General features: G+C 40.5%; 1 protein-coding gene across 1 annotated transcript in view; it reads left to right on the top strand.

Annotated features, from left to right (window-relative positions):
- The first annotated feature begins 3,279 nt into the window (after positions 1–3,279).
- Positions 3,280–24,522, top strand: part of immt (inner membrane protein, mitochondrial (mitofilin)) — a 29,951-nt gene continuing 8,708 nt past the window's right edge. The window contains exons 1-8 of the mRNA XM_071530271.1: positions 3,280–3,413; positions 10,531–10,601; positions 13,395–13,584; positions 14,974–15,124; positions 19,010–19,102; positions 19,795–19,962; positions 21,979–22,112; positions 24,195–24,298. Of these exons, the coding sequence (XP_071386372.1) occupies positions 3,372–3,413; positions 10,531–10,601; positions 13,395–13,584; positions 14,974–15,124; positions 19,010–19,102; positions 19,795–19,962; positions 21,979–22,112; positions 24,195–24,298 (953 nt within the window). The 5' untranslated portion in view covers positions 3,280–3,371. The remainder of the gene's footprint in view (positions 3,414–10,530; positions 10,602–13,394; positions 13,585–14,973; positions 15,125–19,009; positions 19,103–19,794; positions 19,963–21,978; positions 22,113–24,194; positions 24,299–24,522) is intronic.

Genomic DNA, 24,522 nt, shown 5'->3' with positions numbered 1-24,522 from the left:
AAGCTGAGTTTTGGAACATTGTGTTTAAATGTGTTGTTTTGTCATCATTCTGGGTGTGTATCAGGGGCCGTATTCACAACTGAGAATACTCTGAGAGAGCTCTTAACTTAGCCTAAAAATTATTAGCAAGGAGTCCCAGCTTAGGAGTGATTTTTTTTGATCAGGGTCTTTTTATTGTAATTTTTCACATTATATCACAGGTCCAACAGAAAAAGAAAAGGAAAGCTTAGAAGTGATTTGATAAATAAAAACACTTTGACTTTGACTTTGATTTAGGAAAGTTCTCAGAGCAAGGAATGAACTTTTGAATCTTATCAAGAAAATTCAGTATGCCTCTTTAGTCATTCAGAATGCACGCAAAGTGATAATCACATAATTTAGTCTTTATTATGGGTAGGTTATCAGTGATGCAGACGTGTGTCCCATCAATGACCCCGTCAACAACGGGGGAAGCCCGCTATAATCATAAATACTACACTGGCAAGATGTCCAGTGGGAATTAAATAAATTACGTCACAATGTGAGGTTGTGAAAGAGCTGTAATTGTGTGATTACTCTGCTGATGGAAGGTTCAGATAGACCCACATCACCTCTGCTGTACTGTTGCATTTTGTCTACTGCCAAGTATCTTAACATTGTGATCACTTTCATTTCAATCATAATAGCTTCACTTCATTGAGTGTGAGATGTGTGAGGGCATCTCCAATGAGATCAACCACAAACAGCCCTGCACAATCTAATCTGTAGTTCTTTATTAACACTGTTATTTAGCGGTTGGAGAACATTTCTCATGTCCATTTTCTCCTCGCTTAAGAAAATCCTAATCTCTCGAAAAGTCCTCTCTACTCTTAACAGTTTCATCTTTTGGAGTCGTGTTAAGGGTAAAGATTTTGTGAATAGCTTTTAACTTTAGAGTGGCCAGTGATTTCTTGGTGACACACCAAATAGTTCTAACATTTGGTATGTCGTCCCAGACCAGACTTGTGCTTCTAGGGGTGTAGGGGTCTCAATATCACTCAAATTGCTGCTATTGATGTTGCCAAATCCAATAATTTCTTTGTTTTCTTTGAGGTGTCTATTAAGTCGGAACTGCAAGCTAGGCCAAAAATTGTTAGAAAAATACTACATCAACGGTAATACTGCTGCAGCTTTACTGAACGCCATATCCATGTCACATATCAATGCCCACCGCACATTTTTATTAATAACCTTGTGGAAAAATGTTATTGAAAAATGAGGAATGCCATCGATGACATTGCACCTGTTAAGATGAAAATCTGTGGTAAGCAAAAAGCACCCTAGAGAAATGCTGTCTGTAAAACAATGAAGAGAATGCCGAAAGGCTGAAATGGCGAAAAACAAAACTCCAAGTTCACTATGATATCTATAAAGAAGAGCTTCAAACTACAACATAGAACTAAGAAATGCCAGACAATCCCTTTTTTTTTACAAGATCATTAGTGAAAATACAAACAATGACTGATAAATTCCCCAGCATCAGTTGCCCCTGAGCTTCTTTCTACTGCCAAATGTAATGAATTTGCCGCCTTTTTCAGTGATAGGATTGTGAGTATCAGACAACCTTCACTGCTTCCATGTCAAGCAGGAAAGGTATGCCTCCCATTTCTTTGACACAAAAATAATTGAGTTAATATGGAACATTTTACTACTATTGACATTTGAGGAAACTATACAACAGCTTACATTGTCCACCCTCTGCCCACAAGTGGCGCAAATGGTTAACAGCTCTCTTTTGTCTGGTCTTTTCCCAAATGCTTTGAAAACTGTTCTTAAGCCAGATGCCTCTGTGATCAGTAATAACAGACCAATTTCCAAACTCAGCAAGGTCCTGGAAATGCCCACAATGATCATTTCCAATCCAGATTTAGACCCCACTGAGACTATTGGGACAAGACCTGAATTGGTTCAAGACCTACCTGCAAGGTAGGAGCAACTTTGTGTCTATCCAGGGGCGGTTTCTGGCATAGACAACATGGGCAATTGTCTAGGGTGGCAAATGCTTGGGGGGTGCCAGGCCCTGGGAGCACAGCCTCTGGCCTGCATATTCCCCACCCACTGTGCTGCTGTGCTGTCCTTCCCACTTCTGCTGCTGTCTCCTCGTCACCAGCGAGGAGCCCCAGATGAGCTGGCTGTCAAAGAGCACCTCCCCTCATCAAACTGTCTCACTACAGGTCAGTGAAAACAAAACAACATTAAGACAGAATTGTATCCATTTCAGTTTAAAAGAAGAGCTTTAATGCAAGAGTACACAATAAGTGCTGTAGCTAAAATTAGAGCAAGGTCAGCTATCTCTCCTGTTTCTAAGGCAAAAGAAGTTAATTTTAAAGCTATAAGTATACATATATGTATATAATACATATATAATACATATATGTATATATTATATGTATATAATACATATATGTATATAATGTGTGTATAATGTATGTAATGTGTAATAACTCATGTATATAATGTAACCTGTTACACCAACAACTCCATATTTATTCCAGCATCTTTGCACTCTGCACCATTGCACTATTGTCCTAGTGTTGTTTACATATGTATACATATATATATATATATATATTTGTACATAGTAGTTAAATGTTTAGGTTTACCTCTGTTCATCTTGTTGTCCTTGTTTTAGCTGTAGGCTATATTTATTCTGTGTAAGTACATTGAGAGCAACGAAAAACTGGAGTCAAATTCCTTGTATGTGTACATACTTGGCCAATAAAGCTGATTCTGATTCTGATTCTGATTCTGATACATATATGATTGATTGTCTTCCAAACATTACATTATATATATAGAATATTTTTGTAATAATATTATGATTATGGCCAAACATTTCATACATAAATGTTGATTTTTTTTAAGACCCCTCCAAAGTTTGTTCCTTTCATAAATGATATCACATTATTTTTCAAATCCTTGAAAAAATTAAAAGCAAATGCCCTAAAGCTATATGCAATATAATGAAGAAATGTAGACATTTAGCCCCTTGTATGTACTTTATGTTAGACTTTGATTATTGTGTTGTAAGTTCTTATTGTGTAAATCTGATTTTCAGGTGTCTTTATTTGTAGTGACTACTTCTTGTAACTGCCTTTTGAATTATGTCGATGCAATAAAAAAAAAAATCCCAGACCCAAAGCAAAATTTGAGTAAAATGCATAGGTAAAATGCCGGATTTGTGTCTGGCCTCGCGAGATGCATCTCGTGACGTCATCTTCGCAGATGGGTGTCATGCGCACGCGTACTGTCCTTGTCTCTGTGTGTCTAGAGGGGTTGACAGCTTCGACAATGAACTGCTGATCTGCAGGTTCAATACGTTGTCATTGAAGAAACGCGAGTAAGTGAAGACCATGCTGCGGGCTTCTCTGAGAAGAGCTAATACTACAGCTCGGGTAAGACCTTTGCCAAAACAACTAGTTTACTACCATAACCATGTTAGCATTAGCCTGTTAGCCAAAGGTGTTGTCATTCAGTGACCCACAGCCTGGCTCAAGGCCCTCCCCGCATATAAATGTTGCTAAATACAACTTTTGTAAGGCCCGCACTCTCGGAGTTTTTATCTACATTTGAGAGTGCGGGGTTTTCACCCACTTCTGCTAAATACAATTTAAAAAACGGTTGCATTAAATACAGGAAGGTCAAACCCGTTATCGTGATGGGAAAAAAAGCATCTTCGTCACCGGTGCTGTCATATGGTCAACAAACAAATCAAACGTTTCCTTGCCTGGAAAATGCGGGGTTTTTTTGTTTTAATTTAAATTTTTAATTTAGCCGCTCTCAACGTCCGTGTAATCACTCTTGTCCGAGGGCGAGGCTATCACTTTTTCTTTCACCGGCCTACGCCGAGACAGCACTTTAAATAAAATCTGTAATAATAATAATAACGTCTGCACTTCAATTTTAGACAGTATTGCATCTTATAAGCTCAGAAAGACTACCTTAGACTGCTCTATGAAGTGTAAGTGTTGCCACTATCTTACTGTCCATCGGGGTAGTCTAAAAGGATAAGTTTGGCGATTTTGGACCTCTCCAGTATATAATTTGTGTAGTGCTAGGCCTCTTGCTGCTAACAGTCCAAATGGGATATGTCCCCTCAAAAAATGTGTTGGACATTCTTGCTTCTTTCAACTCAGGAAAATCTCAAAGATAATTAATGCCCTAGGGCACAATGTAATTTTATCTATTACATAAATGATGAAGAAAGTCCAAATATTAAAGCTCACTGATCATTATTTACTGAGTTCCCCCCAATTTTGTAGAGTGAGGGTCAAAACGATAATTTTCGCCTATGATTTGGAGCAAGTTTATGGGTCTAAACGACACTGAGAAAGGAGGCAGCTCCACTCTTTTTCTTTTACAGAGAGACTTGTAGGTAGACTACAAGATTCTGGCAGTTTCAGCACTTGATTTTGTGATGTGTGCCTATGGCCGTAGCTGAAAAATGGAAAAAAAAATCATCACAAGTGTTTTTTTTCAATCACAAAATATCTTGGTGTCTATGCATTTGCAAGGCATTTTTATTTTAAACCAGAAAGTAAAAGGATATTGAGGTATCTTTGAGTCTTTGAATCTTTGGAGTGATTAACATTTAAACTCTTAAAAAAAATGATGTTTTTTTTTTTTTTTTTTTTTTTTCCATTTTTCAGCTACTGCCATAGGCACACATCACAAAATCAATGATCAGTGAGGTTTAATATTTGGGCTTTCTTCATCATTTATGTATATCTTCCACCAGGAGAAAAATGATCAAAATTAAAAGTTCGAGCCGGCGAAGTTCCTGAAATTTGGTTGATTTGACACGGAATGACCCTGTTTAAAGTAAATTAAATAGGAAAATTATTTTAAATATTGTCGACTTGAAATAAATATAGATGGTGAAAGTCCTTCTACTTCCTTGACGTTCATAGAGTTTTAAAAATCAGCGTCACTTTCACCTCTTGCAGCAGGCCCTGGGTCACGTTACAGGATCCTGCTGCTGGAGCTGCCAGAGAGGGGCCTGACGCTGGAGGTCTACAGCCAGACCCTTCTCAACTTTAAAATCCATTAGCGAACTGAGCAGTACAATATTATTCATAAAGATAAGCTGAACATTTTTCTTTTCATTTTGAAAATATCGTAGATAGGACTATGGTTTAGATTTTGAAAAAAGAAAACTATGGAAAACTGATTTTCAGCACCACACAGCAGCACTGGCTAAAATTCATGAGCACATTCAGCAGCAAATGTCCATGGACAGCTCATTAACACTGACTGCAGTGTAATGAATCCCCCCGCTCACACTTAAGTTTATAGAAACTAGGGCTGGGTAATATATCGATATTATATCGATATTGTGATATGAGACTAGATTTCGTCTTAAGGCTGATTTATGGTAGGGCGCTCGACACCTTTGATAAGTGTCGCTCGACAGAAAATAAAGAGCCGCGCAACGTTTGTAATTTATGCTTCGGCGCAAGGTTTCAGCCGTCTCCATGGTAACCAGACGCTATCCTCCAGCCGCCTTGTTTAGTTACATTATATCATCCCGATCGGTGTATAGCTATCCTTCTGACAGCTTGTTTGTTTTATATCTATATTTGTGCTACTTTGTATCCTTCTGCATTTTAATAATGGAGGGATTTGATGAAATCAGTGAGTTAATTGAAGAGGAAGAGATTTGAAGTTTCACTTTTTTCCCGAGTGGTTATTGTTTAGCCTACTGTAACATTTTCGTCTAACCAATAAAGATAGCAAGGATAGTAAACATAGCCTACCTTTCCCGTAGATTTTTCCACGGACGTTTGCACTCCAACACACTGATATTCAGGGTATCGGGAACCTCTTTCCACGACGTCAATGCCATCTGCGCATCTTTGTATTCTTTCATTGAAGAATCATACAGGTGGCGATACTGTCTAACTTGTTCTGCCAGTCTTTCATCTGAACCCTCCATATTTGCTACGAGCTAAGCTAAACTAATTAAACAAGGACGAAAAAGTTACAGACCAAAATATCAATAAGGACGTTCAGTTCAGTGAAAACTACAATCTCCATGGCGACGTTAGTGTGACGCAATGTGACTACCCAATCACATTGCGCGACAAAATGTGACGGTGTCCGCGACATAACAAAATTCTCCAGGTGCGCGACATGACCAAGGAGGAGTATTAACAACAATGGCGACCGCTATAGACAAGATAGACGCTGCTATCCAGGCTGTTCTAAATCGATTAAAAGTACCAATTACTTTGAAATCCGAACAGCACTCTGCTTTGAAGGCATTTATTCAAAGGGGAGATGTTTTTTTGCATCAGTGTCGACTTAAAATGACGTTAGATTCAGGCGGACACGTTGGTCTCTGGTGATTGGTTAGGGAAAATCGAATCCCCCTCCCCCACGGAAATCGGTTAGAGTGGAGGCAATGTCAGATTGAAGATGGTAATGGAGTGTAACGAGTTGACAATTCTGTCTGATATCAGGCAAGCAATATCAATATCGAGGTATTTGGTCAAAAATATCGTGATATTTGATTTTGTCCATATCGCCCAGCCCTAGTTGTTCCTAAAGGTATTAACCGGAGATGCGCACGGAACGTTGAACTTTTCACACAGGTTCCTGATGCTTCTTTCCCCGTACCCAGGAGGTTGAGGCTCTGGCCAGTTGTCAGACTCCAGAACTCGTAGATGCTCCAACAAGTCTTTGTAGTCAGACTGAGACTGAGTTTGGTGAACTGAGCTGAGGCCTCTGAATGAAGTAGCGGCAAACATACAATGTTCCATATTATTAATTAGGCTGGTTAAAAACTGTTGTCGATTAATGGCAACAATTTTGGCATTGTTTGTCAGAGAAACAGACCTCAGCTTGCCCTTTGCTGCAGCGATTTCAGCCTCAAGTGTTTTAGTGCCAGGCTTCTCTTTCAGCCCTTCAATGAAATGAATGCTGCGTTTGATCAGCTTGTCGGCATAAACAACAGAGGCTGTGTCCCACCTAATCCCACCAACATCTGACATCGAATCAGACACAGCTAACTCCAGTCTATGATTAAGATTTTAAGAAAACAATCAATGTTGTTTTGGCACTCAGACTCGTGGACTCATCTATAATTATGGAGATAGTTCCATCTTTGATGTCGTTGCAGATTTTTTTGCGCATCTCTCCTGCAACATGGTCAATAATTTGAACAGCACTATATCATGAATGAAGGCTGTGTCCTGTATCCACTCCATTTAGCTTTTGTTCAAGCAACTCAAAATGGCCAGAGTATGGTCTGTCTTTCTTAGCTAGAAGATAAGCTGACCTAAAAACAGCATTTGTCGCCGGTAGGACACGTTCATTTTGTCGCAGATTTTCTCAAGAGTCTCTAACTTGGATGTGTCAATCATGTGTTGTGCATTTACATGTGCTTGGGAATTTTTGTGTCGGATTATCTTTTTTTCTTAGTGAACGCAGTTGAGCTAGGCGGTCTGACCCATACTGGGTTATGTTGTTAGTCGCACCCCCTGCAGTTTTAAATTTAGTTTCCCAACTTCAATGCATACTTTATAGCTTGCCATCTTTTGTATCTATCCAGGGATATGCTTGTTGGTTGTTTCTCCACATGTCCTCATTCCACACATCAGGATAGTGACTAGATGAGGCGAGCGGCTGAGAAATTGCTGCCGGCTCTTCACTGTCTGTTGGGGCGAGAGATGGAAGCTGTCCTGGTGGCACTCGAAGAAGGTGCAGATACAGCTGTAGCTCCATCTGGTACCATAAAACCATTCCATTCAGCTAACTTCCCTTAACTAATAGTCTATGCAGCAGTGCAGCCTTATCGATTAATAGATAACCTAAGTATTCTTTCATTTTATTATCTTTGTCAGTGTCACTGATGTCACCATGCACAAGGTTGGAATTGGTGACAGGATTGCTTGCTAATGCTTCGTCAGGGAGAGCAACATTAACATGTCGGCCGTTATCTTCACCACCTGCTTGGTTAGTTGTAGCCTGTACAGGAATGTTTTCTTTTTTAAAAACGATGCAATGTTAGATTGTCTACTAGGGCTGTCCCGAATACCATGTTTTAGGCTTCGGAGCTTCGGTAGTAATCAACAGCGGATATTCGAAGCTTTGGTCGGGGGGGGGGGGGGGGGGGTGTCGTGTTAAGAGTCACGCACCTTCAAACTGCTTGGCTTTCCATACACGGGCAACAGTTCACCCGACAAAGTTCACACATAGTCACAGTTCCTCCTCACAAAAACACAGCGCTGAAAACATACTTAACATACATAAAACTTCAATTAATAGCACAGGCTTTTATTTGCTTCAAACACTGAACTTAACCGGCCTATATTTGGGACAGGCATCTATATATGGGACAGGCCTTTAATTCCTTTCGCACAAAAGAGAGAGAGAGAGAGCGAGCCAGCGGTGGTCGAGCGAGCTAGAAAGTGAATGAAGAGAGGGAGCGGTGGTAGCGAGAAGGCCGGTGAATCAGAGAAATTAAACGTTATTTTCTGCATGTTTCACAGCGGTTACGTTCTAAAGCACAGAGAGAGAGAGAGCCCCGTATCAAAATACCGGTAGCCTACCTTAGAAAGGATGAAAGCAGAAAAAAGATCAACGGAGAAATGTCTTGCTGCTGCTGAGTTATGTTCAGCAAATTTGACAACTGACAGCTTGAATTTCAGGTCGTAGTTTTTTCTCTGTGCCGCCATCTAATTGAGACCGGCCTTTATTTGTCAAAACGTGTAGCCACACCCGGCCAGTAAAAGTGACTCGGCGTTTAATTAGGACTCAGCTTTTAATTGAAGTTTTACGGTATAACATAAAGTTAGAGACAAGGGCTCAGACAAGCGAATTCCCCTTACAAAAGTAAACTCTGACTCCGCAAGAGCGGAAGTGTGACGTCACTATATAGACACATTTAAAAAAACGAATATCCGAATCCCAAAATTGAAAACCGAATACCTACCCAACGAACGAATATCTGAATAGTCGACTATTCGGGTCCAGCCCTATTGTCTACATGTAGCCATCACAATATGCTAAAATGATAAAATATTGTCATAGTAGCCCGCGAATCGTGGTTCTCAACCATGATGTAGCTGTTATAGGCATGCGTGGCCCGATAATCAGACCCATCAAGTGATGCATTCTATCGCCTGCAGGGGGCAATGGCCATCCACTGACTATGCTGCAGATACAGATGAACACCTTCATTATTTTCCTAAATTTATTTTCCTCTTGCAAGCAACTGAATTCATTTTTCTGCATGACCAAACCCAAAATGATTTTCTCATATTTGAGTTATTGTGTAACTTCATGGTTTCAAGCTGGTCCTACTGTAATCAGACCTCTTAAGATGATATACAATCGTGCAATAAAAATTCTTGACAGGAAGCCAATTAGGTTTCACCATTGTTGTGTCATACAGAAATTAAACATTTTAAGTTTTGATAATTTTATTAAATTTGCTAATATAAAACTTATTCATACATGTATTCATAATCAGGCTCCTCATGTTCTCTGTGATATGGTGAAATCTCTTTGGGTCTCTGGCATAACCACTAGGGGTGCTGCTGTGGGGAAGTGCCTTATTGCAAAACCTCCCTTGGACAAACAGCTTTCTCTGTACAGGGGGTTAATATATGGAATTCATTACCCACACATCTCAAACACGATCATAACTGGGATCATTTTAAATACAGATTAAAACAGTTTCTGAAGAGTAACCAGTCATGTAGTCATGACTGACTTTGTCTCTCTTTCTTTCTTTATTTTCCTGTTTTTCCTTTCTTATACCAGGCTATGGTCTTTCTTCTTTCTTTTTTTTTGTACCATGTTTTTATTTTTTTTTATTTTTTTTTCTCTGAGATCAATGATGCCACCAACTGCACCAACTGTTGTTTTTTATCTTTCTTCTGCAGACAGGGCTTTAGCCATCTGTCTTATGTTGACAATGTTCTTATGTGTGTGTATTCTATCTCTGTTGTATTGTCTCTGTTTTAAACAGTGTTTTTACAAAAATGAAAATGAAAATTGCTGAGGGAGCACCCCCCCCTCCCCCCCACTACACCACCGCTTGCTGTTTATCTGGAATAAAAAGACAAAGAGCTGGGTAGTTAGGATGAGCAGTGATAGCCACCATGGCTGAACAGGCAAAGAAAATGGTGCCACCTACCGAAACTCAAACTTCATCAACATAAAATCCAAGTAAAAGACATCACAGTCCCAGACACACTGTTCGATTGACAAGTGTTCTCCGGGAAGTGGGACTTCAGAAGCCATATACAAAGTAGAGATTTGTAGATAGATTGTACATATAATTTGACACTTTATGGATCGAAAGAACACTTTGAAGGGTTACCAAAAAGTGTAATAGGTACAGTATGCACAAGGCTGTAATAAACTGAAATACTGAAAGTGTCCACAAATTGCCTGATCCCAGATAAGACCAACTGGTGTCCTATCTTACCTCAGGATACACTTCTATTCCAGCTATTTCTGATTGAATCTCTCTCCTTTCTTTCTACCCCTCTCTCTCTCTAGAAATGCTTCTGTGGGAGACCCCCCGCCCCGAATCTGCAACACTGTCGACACTACACAGCAGGGGAGGCCGGGTAAGACAAACACACAAACACACACACTCACACACACACACACACACACACACACACACACACACACACACACACACGCACATGTGCATTGTTTTAAGCCCCAGTCCATAAATTCAGTAAGGTGCCTCCTGTTGAAACATTGGCTGTATTTCCATGCCAGAGTAACCTGACTTGATGATGATACCCATTCACTAGGTAATGATAGCCACTCACACCAAGTCCCTATAGTAATAATATAGGAATATTATAGTGATTTTTCAATCTGTGTTTTCAGGCTGTATTTTAGCCTACCTTTTTTCCCAGGGTTTTATTGCTCTGTAGCCTAGTTTGTGTGCGGCCTGCGGGCCAACTCCGGCCCGCCAATCAAGTCACACCGGCCCGCCGATCAGTTCTGTTTACAAATAAATACAATTTAAAACCTGATGGAAAAAAAAAATTGAAGCGAATAACGGACATTTTTGCCACAATAAATCCTTCCTGTGTAATGTAAACTAGATCCTGTTCTACATACTCCGGTACGGTAGGTGCAGTGTTGCCAACTTGGCGACTTTGTTGCTAGACTTAGTGACTTTTCAGACCCTCCTGGCGACTTTATTTCTCAAAAGCGACTAGCGACAAATCTTGCGACTTTTTCTGACTATGGGAAGCAAAGTTAATGTGTTGAATCCCAAAGCATTTGGCAATGAATTGGTACGGCTGATGCCGGTTTTCTCTACTTGCCTGTCTAATCCAGAGAGGTCTGATGATCACAGCGTTTCCCACACACATAGCCCCCCTCCCTCTGCTGAGAGCAGGGACTGTAGGATAGGGTCCACTTGTAATTGCTACCGGTGTACGCCGAAACTGGCCCGGGTGGGCGGAGTCAGCACTTATATTAAAATGGGCTACGCCGCGGCGTGCATAACAAGTGCAGCATTATATATTGATATGCAAATTATCGTATGACATCATCAATGTCACTATCAACGCTGAAGAAAAGAAAAGTTGATGCCGAAAATCGTCAATTCAACAGCGACTGGACTGAGAAATATGTGTAAATAAAGAAAAAGGAAAAAATAAAGAAAATCAAATTAAGCACTTGGCCTAATTACATAAAGAACGCCTATTTATTTTCTTTTTTAATTTATGATTAGGCTACTTTTGCAATGTAGTGAAATAAAAGGTTTGGAAATGTGGTGGCGTGTTGTGTCAAGTGTACATGCATAATGAAATTAAATGTCCGGCCCCCTGGCCCTTAGCTTTCTGACAATGTGGCCCCCTGAACAATATAGTTGAATAGCCCTGGCATAAAGTAACCTTTTTATTGTGCCAGGCCTTCTCAAGGTGACAGTGTATGCTACAGCTGTAATTCAATGAAAATATTAAAACAGGGCGATGGAAAATTCATATCAAAAACATATCAAATACAGGTAACGGCTTTACTATTTTAAAAAATAAATTTGCCGGCTGAGACGACAGGTCTAGCCCTATACATTTAAATAGAAGAAAACCCTTTGAATTGAATTAATCCATCACAATGAACATTTAGTCGCCTTTATTGTTTGGTCAAAGTTACGTTACTGTCGCATTGAGAGCGGCAACTGTTTTGAAACTTATGATGTCCAGGGTTTTCTTGTTGTTTCTCTTAGGGGTTCGCTTTTCTGACAACACAGCTTGTGATGTTGTGTATTTGCAGTGCAAATTTGAACTGAAAGACTAGATTTAATTTTTTTTTTAAATAATAGAATATATTCTATAATAGATTATTCGAATATTAGAAATACCATTCGATAGAATATTTGATTATGAAAATAATTGTTAGTTGCAGACCTAATCGTATCGAGTATGAGCTTACCCGGGTTATTCTAAGTAGGGATGGGCATTTCTAGCAAAAATACTATTCGATATTCACTGGGAACTATTCGACCATTCTTCGAAGATCACCCTCCCCCCCAACGTTAGTGGAATTAGGTAGTTTAATTGATAACCGTATGACAATGCCTTGAATTGAGTTCAAAACACGCGCTCTCGGCCTGTCAAAGATATGCGCTTGTTTTTTATCAGACAAAATACACTTCCAACACTTACCATAAAAACAATCAACTTACATCTCTCTTCTTCTCTTATTTAGAACACAAGCTTTGAACAAGTGTTTTCCCGTGTCTGTCTAGTCTTCTCAGTCATGTCTCTCTCTGGAGTTGTTCTCCTTCCTGCCGGTTTCTGCCCGCTCTGCATGTGCGCATTTCATCACGTGGTGTAACGCACATGGTGTAACGCACATGGTGTAACGCACATGGTGTAACGCCCCCTCTGCCCCCGCGGTCACTCCGCTTATGCGAGCCATAGCTATTTACTACTAGCAAGCTATGAAAATATACTTTTTAAGACAAGACGATAGTCGCATAAACTATCCGATTTTTTATAATTTAATGACTATTCGAAAATCATGACCCATCCCTAATTCTAAGACAGTTATGACGTTAACATGCACTGACCCAAAACCAGGTTAGTTGAGTAACCAGGTTAAAGGTATATTTCTTGATACATGGAAACAAAACCAAATTTCATCCGACTTCTAGCCTTGTTTATGTGTTGATTCAAGCAAAGGCTTTTGAAAAGTGAGACAGTTCAACCTTCCAATAAAATGCAAGTCGACTTGATGTGTTCTCTCTGACTGCTTTTAGGTTGCAAACAACCCTCTTGAGATAATCCTTAAATTTGAACATTCACATTTCCATGCCACATGTTCACGTCAAATTCATGTCTGTCCCCTGGCCTCCTGTCTTTACCAATGCTTTCTTCCTTCCTCCACAGTGGTGCTGGTAAGGTAGTTGCAGCAGGCTTGGTGACATTATGCGGGGGCATTGGAGGCACGATACTCTATGCTAAATGGGACCCAAAGTTCAGGACAGCGGTGGAGAAGAATGTTCCATACTCTGATCAGCTGTTGGGTCTGGCCTTGGGGCCCAATCCCTACAACGCTGCCCCCCCCGCCAAGAAACAGGTTAGAATGGATAGCAGCATTTCTGGGTATTGTGCTGCAGCGAGTTGGAGTCCATCTATAAAGCATTTGGTTTTATTGACCTGAGAATGCAACATTGTGTGAAATGTGTGAATGTCACATTTGGTCCTCCATAAAACCCCCTCCACATAGCTCATAATATCTTCATATTAAAGCTACACTAAGCGATTTTCCGCCCACTAGAGGGTGACAGAAAGATAAAGGCTAATGGCTAAAATAAACGTACCTACAGAGAAATATCGGCGGTTACCAGTCTCGCTTTGCCCTGCTGAAGGTTACATGTCCCACAACGACAAGTGAAGAGGTAGGTAGCAAGTTTACTAGTTGAACAAGTTTACTCACTCGCTTCATGGATTCCGCCATTACCAGAATTTATTTTCAGGGATGGGAGGGGTAGAGCGCCGCTTTCAAACAGCAAGGGAGGAGACAAGCTTTAGAAAAGAGGTGAAAATAACAACACAGCTGGCTATTTGTTTATATCATTACGTCTCACGGAAATCTCCACGTAGTACACGTGAGTTTCAGGATTGGTTACAGGGTCTGAAATTGCTTATTGCAGGTTTAAAACAATCATATCATTGGCTACATACATACACAAAGTAATATAATGCAATTGTTTGAAATCAACTGCAGTAAATAAGAATGTACTGTATTTCCCTCTGCAGAGGGTACCAGGCCTTTATTGGAACCAGGCTTATATTAGAGATAGGCCTTTATTTCTAATTCCCTCTGTTTGATAAGTATATTTGTTCATATTATAGTACGAAGCCTCCTTGTTGTCTGATCTGCTTCTGTTGGGGTTCGTTAGGTAGCCGTTTTTTTGTTACTGCAATGCATTACCGATAATTATGGTAATCGACGACGGCAGGCTCCAGAGACTTCCGCTGGCCGAGCCATCTTGTGGCATACTGCCATCTTGTGGCACTTGTACGTTACTACAAACTACAGTTACATTATATAACAGGCACCAGGAGTTTACCGGTATCCACTGTTGTTTTTTCCTTTGTTTTTTTCCCCGGCCTGTATTTGGGGCCAGCCTTTATTTGTTCCTGTCGACCACGGCCCCGGCCGTTATCGGAGACCCGGCTTTTAATTGACTACCGGCCACTATTAGAGGAAATATGGTATGCTATATTAAAAAATTGTATCTCTCATTTGTCAGAATTGGGAAAATAAATAATGGGTGTCTGGAGGGTGATGCCTCTACAATTCAGAGACTCCAGGGTGTCAGCCCAGTGGTTCCAGTTCTTCATTCATGCCTACCACTCATTCAGGCTTTTCCATACAGCTGATTGCAAAATATTATTTTGCCCAAAAATACACTCAGAAACTTGAGCCTTTCTTAAAATTGTTGCTGTTGTTTCTGCATAGTTGGAGTTGTCCCAGCCCCCCTCTATGATTGGAGAGGAGTCTAAGTCCTCCAAGACCAAAGCAGAGAAGAAGAAAAAGGAGGAGGAGCCAACAGAGACAAGCCCTGCCCCTGAGACAACCTCTGCCATACAGTCAGCACGGAGCATAGAGGGTGAGACTCTGGTTTATTCCCTTGTCATATTTATTATTTAGTACTGGCTATTTTGTTACACATTTGGCAGGTGCTTTCAACATTAGGGTTCGACTGATATTTCAGGCTGATACTGATGTTTCTTGATGAAAGCCACCGATAGTTGATATTTTGTGCCAATATTCAATATCTCTAAATTTGACCATTTTCATGCCAAAAGTTTTTTTTTTTTAAATGGCAAGTATTCAGGGTTTCCACCAGAATATTTAGACCAAAAAAGTTGATTGCATTGATCAGTTTGTGGCTCACTATGTCCGACAAAACTGCAATTCAGATCATTCCACCCACACACCGCCCTAATTTAGCAGAGATTAGCCAGGCTGTTGCAGATGAGAGCATGGGCAGGGTTTCGAGCACTATCAAATTTCTGCTTGCTCAGGTTTAGAGAGGAATTTAGAGATTTGGATTATAAATAGGTTTGTAATCTGACAAATTCGTTAGAGTTTTCAGTTGTAGTGTTAAAGCATCTGCTGGAAAACAACATATAGCCTATGAAGTTTGTGTCTTGCACGCCCACGCACATTTATGCACATACACAAAAAACTGGACTAACTGAGCCATGCTGCACCACAGTCCATTAAAGGCAGACTGCGCAAGGCCCCGCACCGAAAAATAACGTAGCGAATAAGTGAACCGTTACACCACTACCCCAAAACAATGGACTAAAAGTAATAGATTGGATTTGCATTGGTAGCATTGTTTGTATTGACAGTTTTGCACTTGAAGATGGTAGGTAGTTGGAAAAGTAGTCAATTTGTAATTGAGTTTTGAAATATTGAAATATGGACAAAATTGTTAGGATGGAAGTCCTGTTAAACGAAAAAAAACAGTGGATTTGACAGCTATGTTTAGAACAGACTAGCCTCAGGCTTCAATCTGGGGGGGGGTCGTGTTAAGAGTCCCGCACCTTCAAACTGCTTGGCTTCCATACACGGGCAACAGTTCACTCGACAAAGTTCACACATAGTCACAGTTCCTCCTCAAAAAGACAGCGCTGAAAACATACTTAACATATATAAAACTTCAATTAATAGCACAGGCTTTTATTTGCTTCAAACACAGAACTCAACTGGCCTATATTTGGGACAGGCCTTTAATTCCTTTCGCACAAGAGAGAGAGAGAGAAAGAGAGAGCGAGCGAGAGAGCGAGCGAGAGAGCGGTCGTCGAGCGAGCTAGAAAGTGAATGAAGAGAGGGAGCGGTGGTAGCGAGAACGCCGGTGAATCAGAGAAGTTAAACGTTATTTTCTGATTGTTTCACAGCGGTTACGTTCTAAAGCACAGAGAGAGAGAGAGAGAGAGCCCCGTATCAAAATACCGGTAGCCTACCTTAGAATGGATGAAAGCAGAAAAAAGATCAATGGAGAAATGTCTTGCTGCTGCTTCTCCTGAGTTTTGGTCAGGTTCAGGTCGTAGTTTTTCCTCTGTGCCGCCATGGCGATCAGCAAATGTGACTGACGTTTGAATGCAAGTAAAAAAAACCAAAAAAAACGAATATCCAAATCCCAAAATTGAAAACCGAATACCTACCCAACGAACGAATATCCAAATAGTCGAATATTCGGGTCCAGCCCTACCAAGCCTCTACCTAGCTTAGTGCTAGGTAGGTGGTAGGTACAATTGCTGTAAACAGGGCTCTACGGTGACATTTTTTCCAAGTAGGTAGCACAGAAAGAAATTTAGTAGCACAGATTTCTAAAGAGCATTTTACACTTTATATGTACTATTTAGGTGCATAAACCGGTTAGACAGCAATTAGTAGCAATGCTGCAAAGAATGTATATGCTATAATAATAGGCACATACAGTTAGTGAATACATTTTAAATTATCAGAGAAATTATTAGATGTGGAGATGTTGTCTATTCACCTTGAGTATTTAAAAGTCTCAAACTTCATGGACAATAAAAGTAGGCAAGTTATAGCATAAGCTCTTAAACTAAATCAGGGGATTGGATATCAACCGAGGGCAAGGTTGCGGGGAGTGGTGCGACCGGGCTGAGTTTGATTTGAAACAAACTTTAAATACAAATCCCAGCAAGATTTAGCCTCCTCGTAAATATTTTGTTGCCTATTTATTTGGCAATTAGCCTAAAGATGACAATTTGTTTCCAGTAATCTACAAAATAAAATGTTTTTTGACTTATGAGTGTAATACAGTGGATGAAAAAGGAATTGAATCAGTGCATAGGCTACAGGTAATTTAGAAAACAAAGGTCAACAATCAGGTCCTTTGTCAACGTATATGTTCCATCTAATAGAATGGAATAGAATAATTTAGGAAAAACAGTTATGTTCCACTCAAACAACTCTCCACACACACATACACACAGGGGAAAAAACATTTATTAGCAGGGTATCGGCCAATATGGCTGGCAGAATAGCAATCTCGGAACCCATCATCTATCCGTCTGACGACAGATTAGACTCTGGGGGCGACGGCCAATATTTGGGGGTTTCCGGTGTAGCCAGCGGACATCCGGGCCAAGACTTCCTCTTCTGTGCTCCGGTCATTGTTTACAGTCCGATTAGCAACTTGAGACGCGAGAATGGAGTCGGAGTTGAGAGACAACGTCTCATATGCAGATATCTGTTTATAGAGATTAGCCGAAATGTCGTCTGGACCTAAAACACCTACAAAAAGTATCGATGTTTGTGTATTGTGTGGAGAAACGTTCGACTCGTCGCGCCTCAAGTTGCTAATCGGGCTGTAAACAATGACCGGCGCACGGAAGAGGAAGTCTTGGCCCGGATGTCCGCGGGCTACACCGGAAACCCCCAAATATTGGCCGTCGCCCCCAGAGTCTAATCTGTCGTCAGACGGATAGACGATGGGTTCCGAGATTGGGTGCTGAGTAGTTTAGCTGAAACTAGTTTAGGTGAAACCATTGTAATTTCAAAGTGTTTGACTTGGGGAAGGCCAGATCGTGTTCAACTAGTTAATTGCTGGGAGTGGCTTGAGCTCCACACCTGGATAGTTAAAGCCCCTATAGACAACTTTTTTGCTTTAACTTATCATTATGAAGTAAATGTTGATTGCACAGTGTAATGGCTATAGAATAATGACACCATCAGCGTTTAGATTGGTTCCCTTGCTTTCACTATGCATTTCTGTCTGCCACCGGGTACGATCTCCCGGGAGAATGAAGGCTTGATTTACGGCACAAAAGAAGTGCGTCATCCATTGCGCAACCAAAAGAGGAATAGGATAGTTTTCCCCGGTAGCTATCGGTAGCGGTAGCGTTAGCCATGTTGCTAACGCTACCGCTAGAAGCCAGAAAACGAACCAGGAGCTACAAGGAAGCCAGGACCAGCCAGAAACAAACATCTATGTTTGTTTCTGGAACAAAAGAAACAAACATCTAACTCTCTGGCTGCTAGCGTTAGCTAGCGTAGCTACGCTAACACTAGCAGCCAGAAACAAACAAATGATCCACTGTCCATTGTTTGATAATCTAAAAAAAGAACACGTTTTCTTGCAGTGGCCTTTCAAGCAAACTAGAAACGTCCTGCAGCCTCATAATTCTTGTTCTTTCCTTTCTTCCTCATCTGTGATCTGTGGTGTATGGAAAGCAGCCAAACAAAGTTATTATCTAATTAATTGTGTAGGTTTCAACAATGTCCACTCTGCCATTCCCACTCCACTGGTACACATCATATTGGTCAACTGTTCAGTAACTGACGCACTGAAACCTTTTTTCCCATTCATGGCCCTGTATTGTTGACATTTGCATTAGCAATGGTTTGACTTTGTTTCAGGGTCACGCGTACATGTTGAGTGTTAAGCCACACACACGCATACACAAACACACACTTGTTCTCTGTGCCTTACTGTATTGTGTCCCTGCAGAGGCTTCAGCAGAGGCATCTCATATCATCTCAGCCATCAGTGAGGTTCCTTCAGTACCTGCTCCTCATGACACTGAGGCTGCAGCACCCACAGGTGACCCCATGACCTTTAACCTCTCTCTGACTCCTCTGTGCACTTGCATATCTTGGGGTTATAAATCCAGTCCACTAACAATGCGTTTCTGTGGGTTGGACACACTACCACAGAGGTTATGACATAACTACAATTCCCAGCATGCCAGTTCCCTGTCATTAACTTCCACTCTGTCTTGTGTTTTACTTGCATGTTACTAACTTTGTGTTATTTACTTGCATGTTACTAACTTTGTGTTATGTTTGGACATGTTGTATGTTCTGCTATGTTGTCTGCTTCAGACTAACTCAGGTGCCAGGCATTCATCTGCTCTAGATAGAGTTGCAAATTTTGGTGGCAGCCATATTAACTCTATTCATTTGTTTGTGTGTCTGTCACATGTGTGATTGTATGTATGTGTGATGAAACTCGTGTTCCAGCATTTTCAAAATTACACTAACTGGCCCAAGGAGGGTGTTACAATTACGTGTCAAAACATAGTGACATATATGTGACTGATTGGCCCAGAGGGGGACTGCATCATTGCTGGGATGATGTATGTAACATGTCATGTAACACTAACATTAACTTTTTGTAACTGTTGGAAATGTTGACATCTAGTTGAAGCAAGTCTATATAAACAGTACTAAATGAGTTTTTTATTGAATGGTCTTAACTCTGTGAGTGTTGGTGTGTGTGTGCTTGTTTTCCAGAGGAGTGTAAGGAGTGCCATCACCATGACGACACCTCAGCGACAGTGACGGCAGAACCCGGCGACGTGTCACCAGTGGCAACAGAGGAACAGTTGAAAGAGCGTCCTGTACATGAAGTGGCAGCTAGACTGGCTCAACAAGACCAGGAGGAACAGGACATACTGGCATGTAGGATGGCAACACACGCACACACACACACACACACACACACACACACAAATGGATAGAGCAGACAAAGTGACAGGCAGGTTGGCTCAAGATGACTTGCTGCCATATAGGAACAGACGCACAGAAACATAATAATCTTAATTGCTATTTTCCAAGTTAAATTGTTTGTTCAATAGCATCCTGATGGCTCAGTTGGTTGGGTGGCAGCAGTCTCCTGGGTTCGGGTCCAGCCTGGGACCTTTGTTGGATGTCGTCCCCTCCTCTCTCTCCTAATATTTCCTGTCTGTCTCTACTGTAAAGTATCAAAATAAGGACAAAAAAGCCCCAAAAACCAGGCTAATCCTAATGAGTACTCTAAACTACTCATTAATAAATATTAAAAATAATTGTAAGAAATACTTTTTCAAGGTGCAGCATCAATGCAAGTTAACGGTCAATTAATTTCCACATATTTCCTATACATATATATATATATATATATATATATATATATATTTAAACATGAAAACCCTGGTGGTTAAAAACTATGAGTCAGTTAATCCTGAGTTTGTTATTGTGATAGCATGTTCTAACTGTAGCTAGTTCATGGTAGCCTTTTTGTGGCCTTTTTATTTTGAAGTTCAAACACTGTCAGAAGGTGCTTCTACTTTTTACATCCCATTGCATCAGTGACCCAATGTGATTTGAGGATGCAAAGTGTTGAGGTGAAAGCATCTCATACTCTATATTCTTCTCATTCTACCCTGTGTAATGCCCGTTAGCTTGTTGCTAGTGGTAACCACTGAGCAATACTAACCGTGTAATGTTCCCTGTCTGTCTGTCAAACCTGATCATCTTGTTTTGAAGACCCACAAAGCTACCCTGTGAATAGAATAGAATAGAATAGAATAGAATAGAATATACTTTATTGTCCCAGAAGGGAAAGTTGTCTCAGGCACAATGCTACATACAGTTGCTCCATATAAAAGACGCATTAAACAAGACAACATAACAAGACACATTAAGACAGTAAAGCAATTATAAGTTATCTGTGCAAGGTTTGATCACAATAAAGTGCTGTGCAGTTGTAGTAAAAGCTTATCAATAATATATAGTCCTTTTACATCAAGTGTCCACTGATAAGAACATTTTAAGTGCTTATAGTGGTTGCACCCCCACTATGAGTCACAATGTGTATTAGTCAGCATTACTGTTCAACAGCTTGATCGAGGCTGGAACAAAAGAGAGTCTCAGGCGATTAGGTTTGCACATTGGTACTCGATACCTTCTCCCAGATGGCAAAAGTTCATATTCTGAGGGGAGGATATTAGAGCTGAACGATTTTGAAAAAAATATCTAATTGCGATTATTTTGACTGATATTGCAATTGCGATATGATTTGCGATATTAGAGGGAATGATAATTTTTACATCATTATTCTCATTTTCATTGAAAAACGTATTAAAATGATTATGGTGTGATTTTTGCGGGGATCTGTACCAAACAAAGATGTTTTCTAAAGTCTGTAGAATATGATGTGTAGGCCAGGACATCTCTGCAGCACCACAATATTTAATTTAAAATGGTATTTTGCCACACATTTCGCCTTTAACAAATATTGCGCCTCCTGCGATTTGAAAATTGCAGTAGGCCATATTGCGATTTCGATAAAATTTCGATTAATTGTTCAGCCCTAGAGGATATGTTGTGGGTCCTCGAGAATTTTGTGTTCTTGCTTTATGACAGCTGAATGGGCTCGAAGTCCTTCTTTCCTATTATTTTCATTGCTGTCTTGAGCATGCTGGTCAGTCTGTTTTTCAGTTGCACGGTTATGTTGCCTTACCATGCTGTTATTCCAAACCTGATGATGCTTTCCAGGACGGCCCGGTAGAACATCAGCCTCTGCTGGAGTCTGTTGCACAGGCTTTCAATGTGGATTTTCCAGCTGAGAACATTGTCAATGTAGACACCAAGGTACTTATATGTGTCTATACATCTCTAACGTTTCCTGTCCATTTCTTCTTGTCTGTTTTCCAGCTGTATCAGCCAGTCTTGAAGACTCGCTGGCCACCTCGGCTAAAGCTACACTGCAGGCTATCGGAGCTCAGGAGGCAGCCTTGCAGGCTATTGCACTACACACACACAAACTGAAGGAGGCTATGGAAGCAGAGGTACATGCATGCTATGGACAGAGATGCCAGCCACTATGCATTTTGCATAGTTAATACAATTTTTATGATCAGCTATGTTACACACACTAGGACTACTATGCTTTAAAAACAAAAAACCCACCAATTTTGAAGTGATTGTCGTGCCTATGATAGGCTATTGTTTCTCTCCTTCTGTAGCTTGACCAATCTAACTACACAGCATGCGTAAAATTTACATATCAAAACTTATTGTGGCCCAATTGCAGATTTTTTTAGCTGCTACTCTAGGTCCATTCTTGTTCCGCCCGCGGTCTGCCCGTTGTGTTGCATCTATTTAAATTTTACCTATGGGTAAGTGAACATAGTTAACTACTTTTGCTTATTTTTCCATAAACAATTAAGTTGTACTGTGAAGAACATTAATGTACCATATGGGAGTACTTATGTCCCTTTTTTTTTTTTTATAGAGTGTAGGCCAAGTAGAAGGCTTCTCAGTGGCTCAACTTTATCTCCAACATTTACTTTACTTTACTACAATGAGCCAAATCTTGGCATTTATATACATTTATATGCCTCAAATACACAACACACCACTGCATAGTCTGACAAAAATAGAAGCCATGTGTATCTCCAAAGTCGCGGCTCCGATCTGGCTCCATTTTCGGAAGACTGACGCACACACCCGTTGCAGGCGGCTAGTGAAGTTATAGTTTCTACTAATAGGGATCATGACGGAAAACATGTTATTTGGGCCCAGGGTTCAAAATATCAAACTATTCCTTCAAGTGAATGATTTCTGAGTGGTTTTGTGTCTGCCCTGTTATCTGTCACCTTTTTCACTCTCCGTGAGTTTGCAGCCCTGGATATGATATAATGTATTTCAGTTTTAAACTGTTGTGTATTACATTGGCTACAAATGTGTGTAATATAATATGAAGACCCTAATAGAATGGCCATGGTCATTGTCATGCCATTGCCATGTTTATTGTTTTTATGTTCGGTGTTGGATTCATCAAGCAGTTGCAGTGTTCCCTTTATGTTGTGCAAAATCAGTCACTATCATATTTTTTTTATTGTGTTTCGTGAGAGAGAATTGTGATTTCAGTTCTAAGCAAGAAAATCAGGATTCTCATTTTAGAAGAAAAACACCACTGCGGGGGCAGGTGAAGTGGGTACCCAACATGGCTACAGCTGCAGCTTGTGTATGTGTATACCATAGGCTGTAAAAGAAAATACCCATACATTTCAATTTGGCTGCTGTGCATGCACACACACAAAGCCCAAAACAGATAAGAGGTGATGTTAAAAAAGAGATAAAAGACAGGGACTGGATATTCCAGCAATTCCAGCAATTAAAATAGGGTTCCATCTCCACTGCAAGGCAGGGAATCCTAATAATAGGAAGGCTCAGCCCCGCTCTCCCGTTAGTCGTAGAGATGTGAAACTTGTTACAGATCTGTATCTGATCATGCCTCTAGTACCCATAAAGTCCGCCTGAATTTTTTTTTTCTGCCATTTGGGATTTTTAGAAAAATCATATTCGGATGAACTGCAAGTCAGAATGAATGACTTTGTTTGAAAGTAGCTAAGGCATTGGGGATAAAATGGCAGTTATTGACCAATGCAGTGGAACTTGCAGTTATTAATTCATTTTTCAAGTTTGTCACAAAAAGTTCATCCGATTGTAATCAGTCAGCTTGAAATATGTTAGGGTGGTCAGAAGCATCATATTTAAACAACATGTCAAACCCATAGACTGAGCTAGACTGAAACCATAGATTTCTGAAAGGCCCTTTTGAAGCCTGGAGATGGGTGATGAGTGAGAAGTTCGGTTCTGGTCCCATTGACTTGCATGGAGTTGGGCCGGGTTTGGACTGTTTTTGGAGCCAGCCCCTAGCAGATGTTAGAGGATTTGCTGCCTGCCGCCACTTCCTTATTGACTTTAAAATAGAGCCTACTTCTGGGAGGAAGGGCAAACATGCAGTAGAACAGACAGTGACAGCTTCTAAAAACTAATATTACACCGGTGTTATCCTTTAAGCTGTTGTTACTGACTTTCACACCAGCAGCATCAAAGTAATGCCAATAATGATTTGGTTCCAGGGTCCTCCTGAGCAGAAGTCAGCCCAGTGGAAGGATCTAGAAGAAGCTCTGACTGAAAGAAGTTGCACTGTTAATGATGCTGGAGCCGCTCTACTGAAGGCCAAGTAAGTGTATTTACACACGTAAACACACTTACACACATGTACAATGCTTGTCAAAAGTTTGGGTACACCTTGCGTTTTCTCAATTTTCAAAGGACTATTTGATTTTCTCTGTTATTTTTCAATGAATAAGTAAGGGAAAAAATGCCTGCAATGCTTTTGTTAACATAAAATCCTAATACTTTGGATATATTTATTTAACACTCAGCTTAATGTTCAATAAAGTG

The sequence above is a fragment of the Centroberyx affinis genome, unplaced genomic scaffold, assembly GCF_046629955.1.
Source record: "Centroberyx affinis isolate AG114_WGS23_722 - 3 ecotype Tasmania unplaced genomic scaffold, CSIRO-AGI_Caff_v1 ptg001908l_1, whole genome shotgun sequence".
NCBI classification, from domain to species: Eukaryota; Metazoa; Chordata; class Actinopteri; order Beryciformes; family Berycidae; genus Centroberyx; species Centroberyx affinis.
Note: the sequence above shows the minus strand (reverse complement) of the source record. Positions and strands in the feature narration are given on the sequence as shown.